This window comes from Sturnus vulgaris, chromosome 26, assembly GCF_052056855.1.
Source record: "Sturnus vulgaris isolate bStuVul1 chromosome 26, bStuVul1.hap1, whole genome shotgun sequence".
Lineage (NCBI taxonomy): Eukaryota > Metazoa > Chordata > Aves > Passeriformes > Sturnidae > Sturnus > Sturnus vulgaris.
Genome location: NC_142268.1, coordinates 5,177,175 through 5,193,843, shown reverse-complemented (window position 1 = coordinate 5,193,843; position 16,669 = coordinate 5,177,175). Strand labels below are relative to the sequence as shown.

The 16,669-nt window shown below is 58.3% G+C and overlaps 1 protein-coding gene across 5 annotated transcripts; it reads left to right on the top strand.

Annotated features, from left to right (window-relative positions):
* The first annotated feature begins 3,058 nt into the window (after positions 1-3,058).
* Positions 3,059-15,443, top strand: KANK3 (KN motif and ankyrin repeat domains 3). 5 transcript variants are annotated; one of them, XM_088179259.1, is made up of 11 exons: positions 3,964-4,080; positions 8,516-8,590; positions 8,954-10,687; positions 11,209-11,308; positions 11,448-11,645; positions 12,136-12,223; positions 12,561-12,780; positions 13,108-13,250; positions 13,500-13,700; positions 13,785-13,883; positions 14,063-15,443. In XM_088179259.1, exons 2-11 carry the CDS (start codon positions 8,554-8,556, stop codon positions 14,114-14,116), a joined length of 2,874 nt encoding a protein of 957 aa, XP_088035385.1. In that variant the 5' UTR covers positions 3,964-4,080; positions 8,516-8,553; the 3' UTR covers positions 14,117-15,443. The 5 variants fall into 5 exon arrangements, with proteins under 5 accessions (XP_088035383.1, XP_088035385.1, XP_088035384.1 ...); XM_088179258.1 differs by having other exon boundaries at positions 14,060-15,443; XM_088179257.1 differs by lacking the exon at positions 3,964-4,080 and adding an exon at positions 3,059-3,112 and having other exon boundaries at positions 13,785-15,443.
* Positions 15,444-16,669: the final 1,226 nt, after the last annotated feature.

Here is a 16,669-nt window from a genome sequence, read left to right as displayed (position 1 = left end):
TTGGCCCGTGGCCAAAGCAAACCCCAGCTGCAGAAAACCTGCACGGCATTTCCCTCAGCACTGATAAGGCTGAATTGCAATTGCAGCCACAAACAAAAAAAGCTGTCCTGGTTTTCCCTGGGCTAGCCAAGCGCTGTGCCAAGCACATCAAGGATTGCCTGAGATAAAAGGCCACGCCCACTGTGCTGCACAAGCACAAAATATCACCTGTGGCCGGCTACATCAGAGGGGACACGGGTTGGGGTATACAGGGGATGAGAGCACCTGGACTAGGGCTGGTCTTGCAGAGCTGTGCTGGCGACTAGCACGCACTGGGTCACATACCTACCCTAGTGGAACGTAGCAGGAGGTGGCACGGAACAGACGGTCCCAGGGAGAGTGAGTCATTGAGGGTGGTCTATGTTTGATGCAGGTGCCACAGCATAGCCCTAACCTATGGTCAAGGGGGTCTCCAGGAGGTGATGGGTGGTGGGAAACGGCAAAGCAGAAGGCTTTTGGCAAGGAGTCTGTGTGGTGGTTGTCACTTTGTCAGGGTTTGTCTTCCCCCAGTGGCTTCAGCCTCCACGCAAGCCCCTTCTCTGCCAGCTCAGGTGGGTCTGAGCACCACGTGTGCACCCCTAGCTCCTTGGGGACCCTTCCCCAGGTCCCACGCTGCTGGGGAAGTGGCTCTTGGGCTCTTTGTTTTCCTGCAGCATCTCAGGGAGGAAGGATCTGAGCAGAGAGGTGACAAGAGGAAACAAACTTTCTGTTCACTCCCAAACCTGCAGGCAGAAAACAAGGACATCCTGCTGGGTTGGCTGGGCAGGGACGCTGTGCCTGTGGGAAGCGTGCTGGGCTGGGATACTGCTGGCATTACCGCCCTTTCCTACACGGACTGGGCCAGACAGAGCCTCACAGCTTCTGCCTCTGGTCCCAAGCTGTGCCCAGCCTGGCGAGTTCACTCAGGGGACCATGGAGGGGGTGGTGGATCCAGGAGCCGAGCTCAGGCTGGCCTGGTGGAGCTGGAGCAAACAGAGATTAACTCAGGAAGCCAGGAGATGGATGGAACACATCTGATCATCTGTTTCCCAGGTGTACCCTGAGCACACACTGCTCCTCCCTGCCATGGGCCACCACTGGCCAGTCTGGGCACCCAGGACTTCGGAGCCCACTGCCTCAGAAAGGACCAAGATCAGCTCAGGGCTGCAAGACCCTGCTGCCCACGGGGGAGACCAGACTGCCCAGGGGTCAGGATCCCACAGCCCAGGGAGAAAACTGAGTCATCCAGAGCTGCAGCAGGCGGAATGGCTCATGCTGAAGCACATGGGACTGCAGCCCTTTCCCACCAGCATATACAGCAGCATTTCTCAGGGTCTCTCCATCCAGGAGCCATCTGAATGACACAGAATGACAGCGAATGCCTGCTGCTAGCCCACCAAAACCTGGACAAGCTTTGTGTGTTTTCTCGTGTGCCACCACCACCCAATTCCTGTGCTGTGTGCAGAGGGACAGGGATGCAGCCGGTTCTGTCAGTCTGCAGTCACCTCCAGCTCCCGGGGCTCTGTTCCCAGCACACTGTGGAGAAGCACTCAGCTGTGCTGATGTGAGTCATAACACATGCACACAGGCACACACATTTCTTACTGCCCTGATAGGAAAAGAGGCACAATCACATTCACAGTCCCAGTAGGGACTGGCAGAGGGAAAAGGATTGGTATTCACAGAGAAAGTAATTTTTTTAGACCTTCTTCTGGAACAAAGAAAGCTTTTTAATAGATTTGATTCTATGAAAACTCATCAGCATCATTTTTGGGTCTGGCACAGCTGTTCCTTCACAATGGCCATTGAAATCAGCCTTGACCCTGTATGAGTGTCCTTACCTGTAGCCTTTCCCAGACTGAGCATCTGTGCATCTTTCACCCACACAGGCACCAGTCCTAATGCCCACAACCTCACAGTTACACTTTGGCACAGGTGTGGGTGCACCACTGCAATTTGCCTCCAAGCCTGGGCTCAGCTACACCTGCTGGGCATTGCCTGGGCAGGCAGGTGCCACAGCTTGGACTGGTCCTGGCTCGGCATCCCTACTGTTGGGTGAAGCCACCACACCAGTCGCCAGCCAAGGCTTCAGAAGCTCTTTGCTCCATGTGATCTGCTCCTGGATGCAGATGGGATTTACAAAGGGTGTAAACACAAGCCAGCCAGGTGAGTTCTCTGGCCATGGCCTCATATTTAAGTCCCACGTACTTGCTGCAGAAAATAATGAATATTGGAAACAAGGGATGTCCCTTGGGTTTGATTCTTCTCAGTGATCAGAACTTAAAGCCACAGGAGTCTGATCCACGGAGGGAACAATGCAATCCCTCTTGTTCAAAGGCTGCAGGTGAGTCTCAGCCTGGAAATATCTCTAAGCTGCCAGAGTTTTGTGATCCAGCACCACATTCAGGCAGCCCCAGAGGTCTGTTTCTTCGGTGGTGCTGGGTGGTTTGCAGTCTCCCCAGTCTTCCACAGCTCGACCCCCGTGCTGGGGTGGCACGTGGGGGTCTGGCACCCACAGAGCTGCGGTGACATCACTTTCCCACGCTCATGTTTCCTCAACTCCTCCTTTGTTGTTTTCTTCCCTTTGCAGGGCGGAAACTAGAATTGCTACCTGGAGGTGGGTGACATTTTTGTCGGATGTCCAAGGGCAGGAGTGAGGGACCTGGATGTGGGCCCATCATGGAACTGTGACCCGGGATGCAGGGCATGAGCTCCGCAGCACAGCCAGGCCTTGGCTTATTGCCCCAGACTACCTTTCCTGACCTGGATGGACAGAGAAGGTGAAGGTGCACGGTGCAGAGGACCCAAGTGATTTCTTCTCCAAGTAGTCAGTGGCAAGAGCAGTGCTATTCCAGACCTGCTTTGGAGACTGATTGAGGGTGTGAAATCACCAAGTTCATTACCACAGGATGCTGGGGAGGCCAAGTATGCAAATGGATTGGCGAGGGACAAGGTCTGTCAGTGGAGGTAGATTCATTAGAGCTATTAAGGTACTTCCGTCCGGATGCAAACCCTTTCCCAGGAAGTCCCCAAACTGCCTGCCAGCAGCTGGGAGGGACGTCGGGAAGCACATCTTGTTTCTCCTGCTCTTCCCGTGAGTAGTGTTACAGAAGAGCCAGATATGGAAAAATACCCGTGAAGTTCAGAGCTGAGAAGGAATGAAAAAGAAGCAAAAATCGTTGCTGAGGGTTTCAGCGCTGAAAGGGTCTGGAGGAGTTAGTGAGGGCAAGCTCTAAGGTGGGGAATGGCCGGGGTTCTTACAGAGAGCCCAAGAGCTCGCGGCTCAGCGACCAGCACGGGAAGCAGGCGGGGAGAAAGCTGGCAAGAAAAGGAGACAAACAGCCGCTGCTGGGACAGGGAGGGCTGCCAGAAACCCAGCGGGGCCAGGCCCGGGGAGCCCAGCCAGGGCCAGAGGCACACTGCTCCTGGCCATGGGTGGGACAAAGGCAACATGTGCGGCGGGCGGCTGTGCTGGGGGGAGCACAGTGGTGCGGGGAGCTGAACCCCAGCCACCCGCAGGACCCCGGCAAGCAGCGGGGCTGAGCTCAGGGCAGAATACCCCAGCATCGGGGTGATGTGGGCAGGGGATCCCCCTTTCTGCAGGGTGACCATCCCCCATGTGGACAGGTTAGGGAGAATCCCGTCCCGAGTGACTGGAGCGGGCGCACCCCATCCCCAGGGTAATCAGAACAGAGGACCGGGGGGTGACAAGGGCAGGGGACACCCCTCCCCCAGGTAACAGGAATGGGGCATATCCCATCCCGGGCGGGCACGGGGACAGTGAAACCCCCTCCCCACGCGGAGAGCGGGCTAGCGGGGATGCCGCGGGGCGAGCGCTCGGGGGCGTTACCCGTCCCGTCCCGTCGGGCCCGGGGCCCGGGGCCCGGGGCCCGTCCCCGCCCCCGCCCCCGCCCCGCCCCGGCCGCTGCTGCTGCCGCTGCCGCTCCCGCCCGCCCTCGGCCCGGGGCTGCGGCGGGCAGCGCTGCCCGGCGCCGCGGAGCCGCCCGAGAGTCCCGGGCCCGGGGCTGTGTCCCGGCTGCAGCCCAGGAGCCCGGCGGCACGGTGAGGGACGGCGGGGACCGGGCGGGACGGGCGGGCCCGGCGGCCGCGGCGGCGGGGCGGGGGCTCATCCCGGTGGCGGCCCCCGCAGCCGCCGCCGCCCGTGGCCCCCCGAGAGGCTGGAGCCCCCGCAGATGGGGATGGGGCGGGATGGGGCGGCCCCGGCACCCCCCGCCCCGGGGGCTCCGCCCGAGCGGCCCCGGCGGCGGGAACGGGAGAGGAGCTGGGCCGGGCCGGGCTGGAACTGCCCCCCTCCGGCTGGCGGCGGCGGGGGGCGGTCCCCGGGTCCCCTGGGCTGGGGATGGGCTGTCGCCCCGACGTGCGGGTGCCTGGAATGTGTTGCTGGCGCCTCGGGGCGCTGGGGATCCCCCAGGGATGCCGGGAACCCGTAAGGTTGGGGATGCTGGCGGACTCCCAGGGAGCTGGGGAACTGCATGGTTGGGGGTTCTGGGGATTTCCTGGGGTCCTCGGGACCTCTTCGGGCTGGGTGTGCTATGGGTTCCCCTGGGACCCCGGGGCTGCTGAAGAATTTGGGGTGCTGCAAGGTTTGGAGTCCTGCAGGGTTTGGGGCTCTGCAGGGTTTGGGGTCCTGTAGGGTTTGGGGCGCTGCAGGGTTTGGAGTCCTGTAGGGTTTGGGGCGCTCCTGCGTGCACATGGAGATCCCACTATGGGGTTGTGCACAATGCTATGCGTGTACCTCGCCTGTACCTGGGCTCCGGGTGTAAATTTAGTTTCATCTCCGAGCCCCTCAGAGCAGGACAAGCCCAGGCTATCGCTGCTGATGCCGTGTGTTGTCAGCAGCCCCCAGGGAATCGGGAGGTGTCTGTGGAAGGTGCTGCTGGACAGCTGTGGTGAGGGTGCAAGGAAAGGGGTTGATGTTCTCTAGTGAAACTGTAAGGAGCTTCTAGCACTATCAGTGTGAGGGGGCTGGTAGAGCTGATCCCCATGTGACTAAGTCTGTGTGTGGACTCTACACCTGGTGTGTGTGAGCTCAGGTAGGTCCTTGAGGAGCTGGAGTGGGTGCAGAGCCTGGGCAACCCCTTTGGCCTCCCAGCCAACCGGGCCGTTGATGACAACTCCAGCAATAACAACCCTGAAGTTAGGCTGAGATGATCGAAGCATTTCCTTTTGTCTCCCTGGGTCAGCGTTTTGCACCCACCCACCTGGATCCAGCTCCTCCAAGAGCAGCTCCAGCATAGACAGCGTGGCCAGGGTGGCCTGGGCAAATAGGGACAGGCCCTCCCATACAGCCCCTGCAGCAGGGGACAGGGACAAGGAGGTGTCATGAGCCCTGGGTACCTCCTGCTGCACCCAGCCACAGTGCTGGCAGGTAACACTGCAGCTGACAAGCACGTGTGACAGCTGGCTGTGTGCGAGGAGCCCAAATCCTGGCAGGTTGCTGGTAGTGGAGCAAGCCGTGTGCTTGCTCAGTGGTTTCCCTTTAACTTTGGAACAGCCTCAGTTCCAAGCTTCAGGGCTTATCGCCTGCACAGCTACGAGGGAAGCATGCCTGGCTGAGATAAATCAAATTGTGCTGGCCAGGGCTGCTCTGGACTCTGTTCTTCTCACATTCCTCATGACCTCAGTATTTTGGCTCAGGAGGAGAGCCAGGGAGAGCCCTCCCTGTGTCCAGCCCCGGCCCTGCTGGTGGAGCAGCTCGGGCTGCAGTGCAGCAGGTGGTTGAACTGGGCTGAGGGCTGCTACAGCTGCACCCCTGGGGAGGGAAAGGGCCCAAAGGTCTCCAGCTTTAGGAACAGTTCCCCCAGACCTCTCCTCTGCCAGTCCGGGAGCTCAGGAACCCCAAGGGAAAATTGCCCCATGAGGCCAGGGGTCCCAAGATGCTGTCTGGAGCTGGGGCTGGAGCATGAGCACCAGTGGTGCCTGGGCTGTGCCCAGCGTGCCTCATCCCTGACATGACTTCTTATGACAATTGAGCAGAGCAGCTCCAGTTTTGACCCCAAGTTTCCCATGTTGACATTGGTACAACAGCACGAGGGGAAAATACAGGTGTGAGCCCAGGGCAAAGCATAGCCCTGCTTCCATGGGGGTGGTTGGGTGCCTGCACATCCTCCTCCCCTCACTGCCAAGCCTCCCTACCAGTCCTTTGCTTGTACTATCCTGCTTTCCTGTTGAAACACCAGTGCTAGAAACACTTTCACTGCTTCCGAAGAGAGCTGGGATCATGAAAGGGCTCCCCCCAGGGATCCATGTGCCCAGCCCCTTCAGCAACCTGAACCAGTGCCCAAGGGAGCAGCTGAAAATCAGTCTTTGACCCCAGAATGGCTGCTACAATTGGTCCCAGCAAGACTTCAGCCCAGGTGGAGAGCAGCTGCCTGAGTGGTGCCGTGGTTGTGGCAGCCGGGTCCGGCTGGTCTGACAGTGCCTCAGCCATGGATGTGAAGACTCAACCTGCTGGACAAGTGGGGACCATCTGCCCCTACTTGTCCAATCCAGCCCCATGCCTTTTCCCCAGGGACAGTTTGCATGGCCCAAGGAGCCTGGGAGGTGTTTGCACCTTGCAGGAGGGTTTGAATATCATGGGGTCCCTGGGGCCACTTGGACATGGTTGGGAGCTAGCACGTCCCATCACCTTTTTTGGAGCTTAGTGAGGACAGAAACTCGTGCCCTGGTCCAGCCCATTCTGTCAGACACAAAGAAATGGGGTCTGGAAGCAGTGGGAGGATGTCCCCCATGGTCGGGATGCAGCTGCTGAAGGGGCCATAGGAGGTGGCAGGTGATGAGCAGCCTGTCCCCAGCTCAGTGGAGGGGACACCAGTGCAGTGCTGGTGCAAACACTTTGCTGCTGCAGTGGTGTGGGAGGTCTCCAGACCTCGGCAGAGGAGGTTTTTCCTGTCCCCAGGCAGGACAATACCCAGGCCGGGCGGCGGAAGGGAGCTGCCGGCCACTTCCCCCCGAGGAAACGCACCCGCTGGTCTGGCTCCTGTTGCTCTCTCTTCCTCTTTGATTTACAACATGTGTGGAGCCCAGCGGGAAGTTTGTCCTGGCCCCAGCACTGTTTAATTACCTGCAGCAAGGGCCGTGCAGAGGAGGAAGCCAAACTCTTCCCAGGGTGGGAGGGATTAGACGCGGTGGGGGATGTGTGGACCCTCTTGGGCATGAAGCCAGCAGCTTGGGAATGATGGATGCCAGCATGGAGCTGGGATGTTCCCAGGGGAGGTGGAATGGGTGCCTGCTCGAAGGTGGGATGATACCAAGGGAGGTGGAATTTGGGATGTGCATTGGCTGTGGGTGGGTCGGCAAAGGAGCGGGAGAGCCCCAGAATGCGTCCTGGTGACTAGTGGAAAGTGTTTCATCTCTGCCCAGTTGGACTCAGCCCTGTGCACTGGGCTGTGAGTGGAAGGTCGCTGTGGTGCCCAGGCTGAGCCTGGCCTGGCGCTGCCACAGCTCTGCTGGCTCCACAGGGTCAGGGCAAGCTGAGGGCTGGTGGCTGCAGCAGGGGCTGGGGAATGGCTGCAACATCAGCATGAGGGACGGATGTGGGTGTTTCTGTGCAGCCAAGGCCAGATCCTGCACTGTTCCCTGGGCAGCGCTGAGCCTCAGTTTCCCTGAGGGCTGTGCCCATTCCTCTGCAGGATTCTTCCTCCCCTGCTTTCTTCCAAAAATAGCCCAGTGCCAAATGCTTTGCCCACCAACAGCTGCTCAGCCCGATGGCCACCTGTGCCCCATGGGCAGAACCATCAGAACCCTGATGCCATGCACAGCAGCAGTGCATGCTCCCAATTGCTCTTGTCCCATCCCAGGAGCCCTTCACACCTGAGCCCCAGCATCCAGATGCTGTCAGATGTTGCATCAGGTCCCAGCTCAGTGCTCACAGAAGGTGGCACCCCCAGCCATGAGCTCAGTTCTGGACCACAGCCATATCCTGTTGGCTCTCCTCCAGTGTGTCCATGCCTGGCTCCTGGGAAAACCAGGCTCCTATTTCATTTCCCTCTGCCTTATCCGGCATTATGGACAGGGAAAAGCAGTCAGGCCCCTCCTGGGGGTCATCAGCCCCTGAGGACACCCCTGAGGCCTTGTGGGGCACCCTGGTTGGTGAGAATGGGCATCACACCCAGCACTGACAGGTGGTGGCAGCTCCCTGCAGTGCCGTGGCTTTGCCAAAGCATCAATTCCCTTTATCCAAAGCAAACTTCACACTGAATATTGCACCTATACAGGTTACAGCCTCTTTTTTTTTCCTGGCCTGCTCCCACTGTATGGCCAAGCTCCAGCTTGTGACCCTTGGATCAGGCAGCACCACGCTTGCCTGGCACTGGCTTCAGTGCCAGCCCTGGGCTGGAGGAGGCCAGAGGACCTGGCAGATGGCAGGGGGCAGCCACAGAGCTCTCCCTGGATGGGGGTCAGGGCAGTGTGGCTGCCTGGGGCTCACCAGTCCCGGGATCATAGGGTTTGGCTGGACGTGGTCTTGTTGTTGCAGGTTGATGGTCCTCTGGTCAGCAGCATTCCAGGAAGAAGATGGCTCAGCCAGCACCCCTGAACCAGAACCTCCCAGGTAAAGTGACCAGGGTTATCACCAGGTAGTGCCAGCGGAAGGGGTGCAAGGGAGGTGGCAGGGCTGAGCTATCCCATCCCATCCCATCCCATCCCATCCCATCCCATCCCATCCCATCCCATCCCATCCCATCCCATCCCATCCCATCCCATCCCATCCCAATGGAGTTCCTCATTCCAGCACCAGCCCTGACATGGACTGGGTGCCCTGTGATACTCTATGGCACTGAGGGTGCTGGATACAGACACATCACACATTATGGAGGAGAGGGGCCTGCAGACTCTGAAGTCCAGTAATAACCAGTTGGAAAAGTCATCCTGTCTCCATCAGGTCCCTGCCTAACCGTCCCTGCTCCTCTTGCAGATCTCGGGGGCCCGTTCTTGTACCGGGACCAGGATGATGGAGAGAAGAGCTCATATTCCGTGGAAACCCCTTATGGCTTCCTGCTGGACCTTGATTTCCTGAAATATGTTGATGATATTGAAAGTGGCCAAACACTCAAGAAAGTGCCACTGCCTCGCAGGGTGAAAGGGTCCCGTGCACCGCCCAGCACCCTGCGCAGCCCCAGCAGCCACACCAGCACCTGGACCTCCACCGAGTCCCTGACCTCCACGGCCAGCGAGGAGGGCAGGACAGCACTGCTGTTGTCCCCGCACGGCCGAGCGCCCCTGGAGCCTGTGAGCAAGCCAACCTCCCACCCCATCCCACTGCTGCCAGTTCGGCTGCTCCCACCTCCCACCCGCAAGTCCCTCGTGCCAAACCCACGGGTGGAGAAGACCTTGCTGGAGACGAGCAGGAGGCTGGAGCAGGAGCAGGGTCGTTTGCAGGATGTTGGCGGTCCCTCCCAAAGTGCCCTGCCAAGTGCCCTGGGCCAGCCACCCCACTGGGTGCCAGTGGGCACTGAGGGCCAGGCGGGCTGGGGCCGGGTGAGTCCTGGCAGCTCGGGGCGCAGCACTCCGGCTGCGGGGCTCGGCACGGCGCCGCTGCAGCACGTGCGCGAGCAGATGGCTGCAGCCCTGCGACAGCTCCGCGACCTGGAGGAGCAGGTGAAAACCATCCCGCTCCTGGAGATGCAGATCTGCGAGTTGAAGAGGGAGAAGGCAAAGTTGCTAGAGAAGCTGTCGGCAGAGCCTGGCGAGGCATTGTATCACCCCTCTGGCTCTGAGACAGGGGAAGGGGGTGAGGAAGTGCCCCGCCCAGGGCCAGAGAGTGAAGCAGAGCCAGCGAAGGGGCGAACGAGCAAAATTGCAGAGCTGAGGAAGCTGACAGAGAAGCTGGCTGTGCCGGAGCGGAACATCAGGGCTTGGCCAGGCAAGAGCCCCAGGGTGGCTGAGAGGCCGTGCCGCTCTGTGGCAGTGGGTGAGGACCGGGCCATGACAGATGCCGTCTTCTACTACCGGTCGCAGCAGGAGAGTGGGGACACGCCGGACGGTGGCACACAGGGACGCAGGGATGTGGCTGTCTGGGTGCTGGAGTCCTCGCTGGGGCTGGCCACTGAGGCGGAGCGGGAGCTGGAGCTGCTGCAGCAGACGGTGGGGCACCAGAAGGAGGTGATCACCGTGATGGAGGGGCATCTGCAGGAGGCCACGCGGGAGCTGGAGGAGCTGCGGCTGGAGGTGTGTGCCCGCCGGCCCCGCGGGCAGGTGGACAAGGAGGTGATGGCCAAGCCGCAAGTGGCCGAGGCACAGGTGGAGGCTGTGGTAGTGACACGGAGCCGGGCAGCTGGTGACCCCCCAAAGACGGCAGAGGCAGGTGTGGAGTGCTGCCCCCCGACCTCCTGTGTCGCTGTGGGCTGCCGCCCCCACGGGCAGGACGTGGCAGTGGGACCTGATTCAGCTGCCAGCTGCGATGACAAGGGCAGCCAGACAGATGTGGGCAGCGTTGTTCTGGCAGGAGAAAAGGAGTCTGGTGGAGGCAAGGTGATGGAGCCTGGCCTGGGTGATGGCCTGAGCAGCCCCTCAGCGCCAGGTGCAGGAGCAACGGGGGAAATGTGCCCAGACAGCCAAGGCCCTGGGCCAGCTGTGCTGGAGATGGCACACAGCAACCAGGACCCATCCCCAGCACAGGACAGTGGAGCTGCCCCAAGCCCTGCAGCCGGTGAGCATCACCAGGGATGATGCCAGGGTCTGGGTTGGAATGTTCCTGCAGGAAGGGGAGGATGGCCTTGTTGGGGTAATGCCTGTAGGGCCAACGCTACCCATGCTCCAGCAGTTGCCCATGTCTCTTCCATGCCTATCTGGGGGTCTAGTGGGTTTGGGGTGCTTGGCTAGTCCCAGGGAGAGACCGTTTACAAGAGCATGTAGTGACAGGACAAGAGAGAGCGTTTTCAAAACAACAGTAGGTTTAGATCAGATACTAAGAAACATTCTTCACTGTGAAGTGGTAATGCCCTGGCACAGGTTACCTAGAGAAGTTGTGTATGCCCCATCCCTGGAAGTGTTTAAGGCCAGGTTCGATGGAGCTCTGAGCAACCTGGTCTAGTGGAAGATGTCCCTGACCATGGCAGTGGAGTTGAAATGAGATGATCTTTAAGGTCGCCTCTAACCCAGGCCATTCCATGATTCTACAATTCTATGATGTTGCTCACTGGCCCTTGACAGCCATCTCTTTCCCTGTAGGAGCCCTGAAGTCCATAATGAAGAAGCGGGATGGTCCTCCCCGGGGCGAGGCAGAGGGCAGCAAGAAGAGCCTGCAGTTTGTGGGCGTGCTGAATGGGGAGTACGTGCTGAGGGTCTTCTGCCACCCCGTGAGCCAATCCTGGTCTCCTGCATCCCTGTCCTGGGCTGGTACCAGTGACAGGGCCTGAAGGGGGCCACACTGGTGCTGTGTTGCCATTGAGCATCCTCCTTCTGTGCAGGTATGAGAGCACATCGAGTGAGGAGGAGGAAGAAGGCAACAGCTCCTCTGAGAAGGCTTCAGCCGACAGTTCCAACAGTTCGGAGCAGGGAGACACCGACACCTCAGAGGAGGAGGCTGGAGAAGGCACATGTGAGCCCAGACTGGAGTGCAAGGGGACTGATGTGGCCCTGCTGGAGCCCCCGGAGGTGAAGGAAAAGTAAGTGCCAGTGAAGAAGGCTCTCTGCTCCATAGCCCTGCACAGCTGGGAGCCATGGTACTGGCCCTGCCAGCTCAGGGCATCTGCCCCACTTTCAGTACTCATAGTGGGAAAAACCCATTCAGCTCCTGCAGAGACTATTCATCAGGAAACAATCTTTCCAGTTTCTTGGGTCTGCTAAAGAAAGGATGGGAGGCCCCAGATGCCTCTTTGCTGCAGAAGATAGAGTGGGACAAAAACCCAACAGCCTTCAATAGCATTTTTCAACAAAAGGAAAAAATGTGGCCTAAGAATGGGTGAATCGTGCCCGAGCACATCCATATAGGGCTCTGTTCTGCAGCGGTTTGCAGAGACTGAAGCAAGCCAGGGTGCAGCTACTGGGCTGGAGGTTGCACTCTGGGGACCTTGTGGAGTTACAGGCACTGGGGAGCTCACAGGTTTGGTGAGATGATGCAGCCACACACTGTGGATATCCTCATGCTTTCCACAGGTTCGAGCTGAGCCCCAAGATGAGGGAGGCCTGCCTCATTGTCAAGACCCACCTGGGCCACCCTGGTGCTGCCAAGAGCAAAGAGGTGGTAAGTGGAGTGTTGGGATGGGATGGCGTGACCAGCCCCTGCCGACATCCCCCAGAGCTGGCCCTACTCAGAGAGGGACCAGCAAAGCCTGGCTCAGCACCTGCCCCCAAAATACAGCCCTTTGCTCCAGGGTTTGTCCCAGAAACCCCAAAACCCCTATGGTCTCAGCTCAGGCCATGCCCAGCATGGATTTGGGCAATTCAGGGTCCTGCCTTCACCCACCCCCTCTGGAGCAGGGATTCTGCTCCCTGCCACCTGGGCTGGCAGCAGGGGATGGGTGCCAGGGTGTGAGACCATGCAGAGGCTTACGGGGAGCTCAGGCTCTCTCTCCCCACAGCTCGCCAGCAGCAGCCTGGTCCTTCAGGAGTGGTTCCGTCTGTCCAGCCAAAAGTCGTCCATCCCTGACACGGTTGCCAACCACCTCCTGGCCTTTGCCGAGGTCTCACCGGCTTTCCTGGCCCACGTGGTGAACCTGGCAGATGGGAATGGCAACACAGCCCTGCACTACAGCGTCTCCCACTCCAACTTCCACATCGTGTGGCTACTGCTGGATACAGGTCAGTGCCCCCCAGCCCCAGAAACAGCCCCTGGCCAGCATCCTACTGTACCCCAGGTCATGTCCTGGCCATGTCAGCACAGGAAGTAGGCATTGGCAGCAGAGGGACAAGGAGAACTTCCCTGGGCTGTATCTGTTCATAGGTGTGGGGGTGGAAGTCACCCCAGCCCCTTTGGGAAGCCCAGATTTCATGGGGGAGATCCATCAGCAGTTCTGTGCCTATGGGATGGCTCACAGCACCCTGGGCAGGACTGCGAGGAGGAGCCAGGCATGTGGTTTGGCCCACCAGCCCTGCAGCATCCTGAACCCCCTCTGCCCACCCCCATAGGGATCTGTAACGTGGATCACCAGAACAAAGCTGGGTACACAGCCCTCATGCTGGCAGCACTGGCAGCCGTTGAGCAGGAGGAGGACATGAATGTGGTCAGGAGGCTCTTCAGCATGGGCAACGTCAACGCCAAGGCCAGCCAGGTTGGTGCTGTCTGGGGGCCGCCACATCTTGACCCTCCCACCCCCAGGCAGATGCCAGAGCCACGCTCAGTTCTTCCAAGGGCAGGACAGTGGCTCCAAAACCTGCAGGCATTGGTGCATGGGGAGGGCATCACCTTAGGAGCTCCTCCTGCCTGGCAGCAGGGCTGTCTCAGCTGTGGTCCTGTGCTGTGGGGACAAGCAGGTAGCAGAGTGGGGCAGGAGTGGCCTGGCAGTGTCCCTTCCTTGCAGGCTGGCCAGACAGCGCTGATGTTGGCTGTCAGCCACGGGAGGCAGGAGATGGTGGAAGCTCTGCTCGCCTGTGGGGCTGACGTGAACCTGCAGGACGAGGAGGGCTCGACTGCACTGATGTGCGCCTGCGAGCACGGCCGCCTGGAGACCGTGAGGCTGCTGCTGGCTCAGCCCACCTGCGACATCTCCATTGTGGACAGTGTAAGGTTCTGCCACTGGGCCTGGGCAGCCCACGCTGTGGCCTGTCCCCAGACCCCTTTCTGCATGCTCTCCTTTACTTTCTAGGATGGTAACAACGCTGTTGCCATCGCACTGGAGGCCGGTCACAGCGACATCGCTACGCTCCTCTATGCTCACCTCAATGGCACAAAGGCACAGACACCCGTGAGTACCACACCGCTCTCCACGGGAGGGGAAGGGGCTGTGACACAGACGAGTGTCTCCAGGAAGAGGCTGCAGGACCAAGAGCAGAGCATTTCAGGTGCCACGTGCTCAGAACAGCCCAGCTGGCCCTGACCGGGAGTCACTGGAGGGGTCTCTGGTGACCACTCTCTTTGCAGCAGGGGACTTCACCAACAGCCACAAAGAGCCCCAGGAGTCCAAAGAAACAGAGTTAGAGTGACCTTGGGATCCAGCCAGGGGCCACCATCAGCACTGGGCTGTGATTCACATCCCCTCACCTGCCACCCCTCCGTGTCAAAGTGCTCTCTGCAGCTTTAGTCCCGTCACAAGCACCATCCCTGGGCCTCCCTCGCCTATCTCCTCCACTGGATCCAGCTCACAGGCGGACACCTCACCACCAAGTGACCAGTGCCAAGTGACCTTGCAGTGGGACCCCACCCCTCTGCTCCCTGCCACAACCACCAGAGCTGCGCCACCTCCGAGCCCTCAGCAAGGAGGAACAGCAGAGAACCAACCCAGCAGAAACAGCACCTGGTTTGTGCTCTCTGGCAGCTCTGAGAAGGCAGCAGTGCCAGTGACATGGAGCCAGGAGGGCAAGTGACAGGTCCTGGCGCCAGCAGGGACATGGTGCTCTGCAGGCACATCCTCTACAGCAATGGGAGAGGGAATGCTGTCTTGGATAGGGGCTGGGAGCATTTCCACACTCAAATACTTGCCCTTCTTTTCTGGCATTTCCTTTCCTGGCTAAAATCTGACTTTTTTCTCTTTTCTAGCACATGCATACAAAGCAAGAAAAATATATTGCTTGTCCAAAGGATTAAGTTCAACATGAAATCACGTGGGATTTGGTTTGCTCAATAGGAGCAAAACCTCTGAGCAATTGGGGTTGCAGCCAAGTGAAAAAAGGGGCTGAGGGCCAAGGATGTATTTGGGGACTAAGCCTGCCTGATAACCCACAAGGGGAGCAGGTCTTTCTCCCAAGAAGAGAGACCAATTACCTCCTGAACATTCCCCAATTAACTAGTCCCACAGACTGTGTGGATAGCCAGAGCCCACAGCCGAGTCCCTCTCTGCCTACCTCCCATCCCAAAAGGGAGAGCAGCTGAGGACAGCACCAGGAAAAACACATGGGGCCGAAGAGCTCAGAGCACACAGGTGGAGCCTGCAAAAGGGAACATGTATGTCAGAGAATGTGTCTGTGCAAGTGTGTGAGCACTGTGGGGTGGGAATAGGTTAAGGACAAGGACCAGGATAAAGGATTTTGCATGGGAAGGCAGCTGTGCTCTGAATCCTTCACAAAGGTAATGTGTTGTGCCCCACATTCCTACTCCTTGGCCCAGCCTCACCACTTCTGCCCCCGCCTGACCTGCCCTGAGCTGGGGAACCCCACAACCCTCCCAAGAAACTTGCTCTCAGCTTTGCACTGGAGTTAATATACAGCGCTCACTGCCACTCCCTAATACACTACTCTGTTGATTGGTATTTTAATACTGATGTTTATTTTTAAGATATAAATAAAGTTATTTTGAAATATTACAGTAACATCTGCAGTCTCCTGCCTTCTTGTCTGGCTTACAATAAACCCTGCAAGAGCTGCAGCAAAGGCACAGCCTTGGCACAGCTCCCGACCTGAGCAGGTGACCCCACATTCCAAGTCATTCACTGCAAGTTTGTGCACTGGCTACATCCCTCAGTCTGGTTTTCTTCCTGCTGAAGTGTCTCAGGCAGCTGCAGCAGTGTCTGCCCATTTCTTTCTGCAGGACCAGCTGCAGCCCTGCACTGCTCTTGGTTCTCTGTGGTGCTGATATTACACTGCATCATTAAAGGACAATCACCAAACCTATTGTGAAGATGCAAACTGCCTCCCTCCTCAGATGGACAGGGACCAGGCTGACACCACAGGGATATTCCAGAAAGGATACAGTTCTCTAAGCCACTCTGTCCCAGTCACCCAGCACTCAGGGCTGGCAGGGGCCAGAGCAAACACTCTTGGGTCACTGATGAAGGTGTGAAGGAATGAGCAGCAGCCACAGGACTGAACTCAGAGGACTTCTGGCACACACAGCCACTTCTGAGCTCTGCTGCATCACACAAGCCAGGGAGTACAGCCTTGTACTAATTCTCTGAAACAGAAACCCCCAAAGAATCACAAATTACATCAAGCAACAGCATGAACACAGGGGCTTTCTCCACGGCACAAACTCCTCACCTCATGTTGCCCATGAGCTGTCCAAGGCACAACCAGAACTGGAAGGACAAATCCCACAAACACTCTAACATCAGCCCTGCAACAGTGCCTGCTCCAGTTCAACATTTTGCACAACTGTCCCAGAAGTGCTCTGCTTAGCTTTAGGACACCCAAATCCTCACTCACACCTGCCACTGAACTGCCTCAGTCAAGCTCGGGACACTGTAGACCAAAAACACTCCCATTAGAGACCACACATGAGAAGCTGCAGATCTGACTCTACCCAAACACACCACGAACATGGACCACTCTATAAGAAGATAAAGAACACCAGTCCTTAAAAACCTACCCTTGAACCAGCAGTTTTAAGGCTCATTCTAGACTTTTCAGGCCTACTTCTGATTTACATAATATCCTAAAACAACATATCTTGCTAACTGATTTTATGGTGGAAAGGAAAGCCAAAGAAAGTGAGACAGAGGAGTCAGTAAGTCAAAAATAAGTGACAAGCATTTGCCCTCTGTGGGTGACTGCCAAGAAGATATATTTACAGCAGCATTCACTGAGCAGTTTGCTAAGG

Bases quoted from the DNA above. Each gene is read 5' to 3' on its own strand.
- KANK3 (XM_088179257.1), top strand. From the start codon at position 8,554: ATGGCTCAGCCAGCACCCCTGAACCAGAACCTCCCAG. The intron at 8,591-8,953 runs GTAAAGTGACCA...CTCCTCTTGCAG, and splicing joins CCTGAACCAGAACCTCCCAG to ATCTCGGGGGCCCGTTCTTG. The intron at 13,251-13,499 runs GTTGGTGCTGTC...CCTTCCTTGCAG, and splicing joins TCAACGCCAAGGCCAGCCAG to GCTGGCCAGACAGCGCTGAT.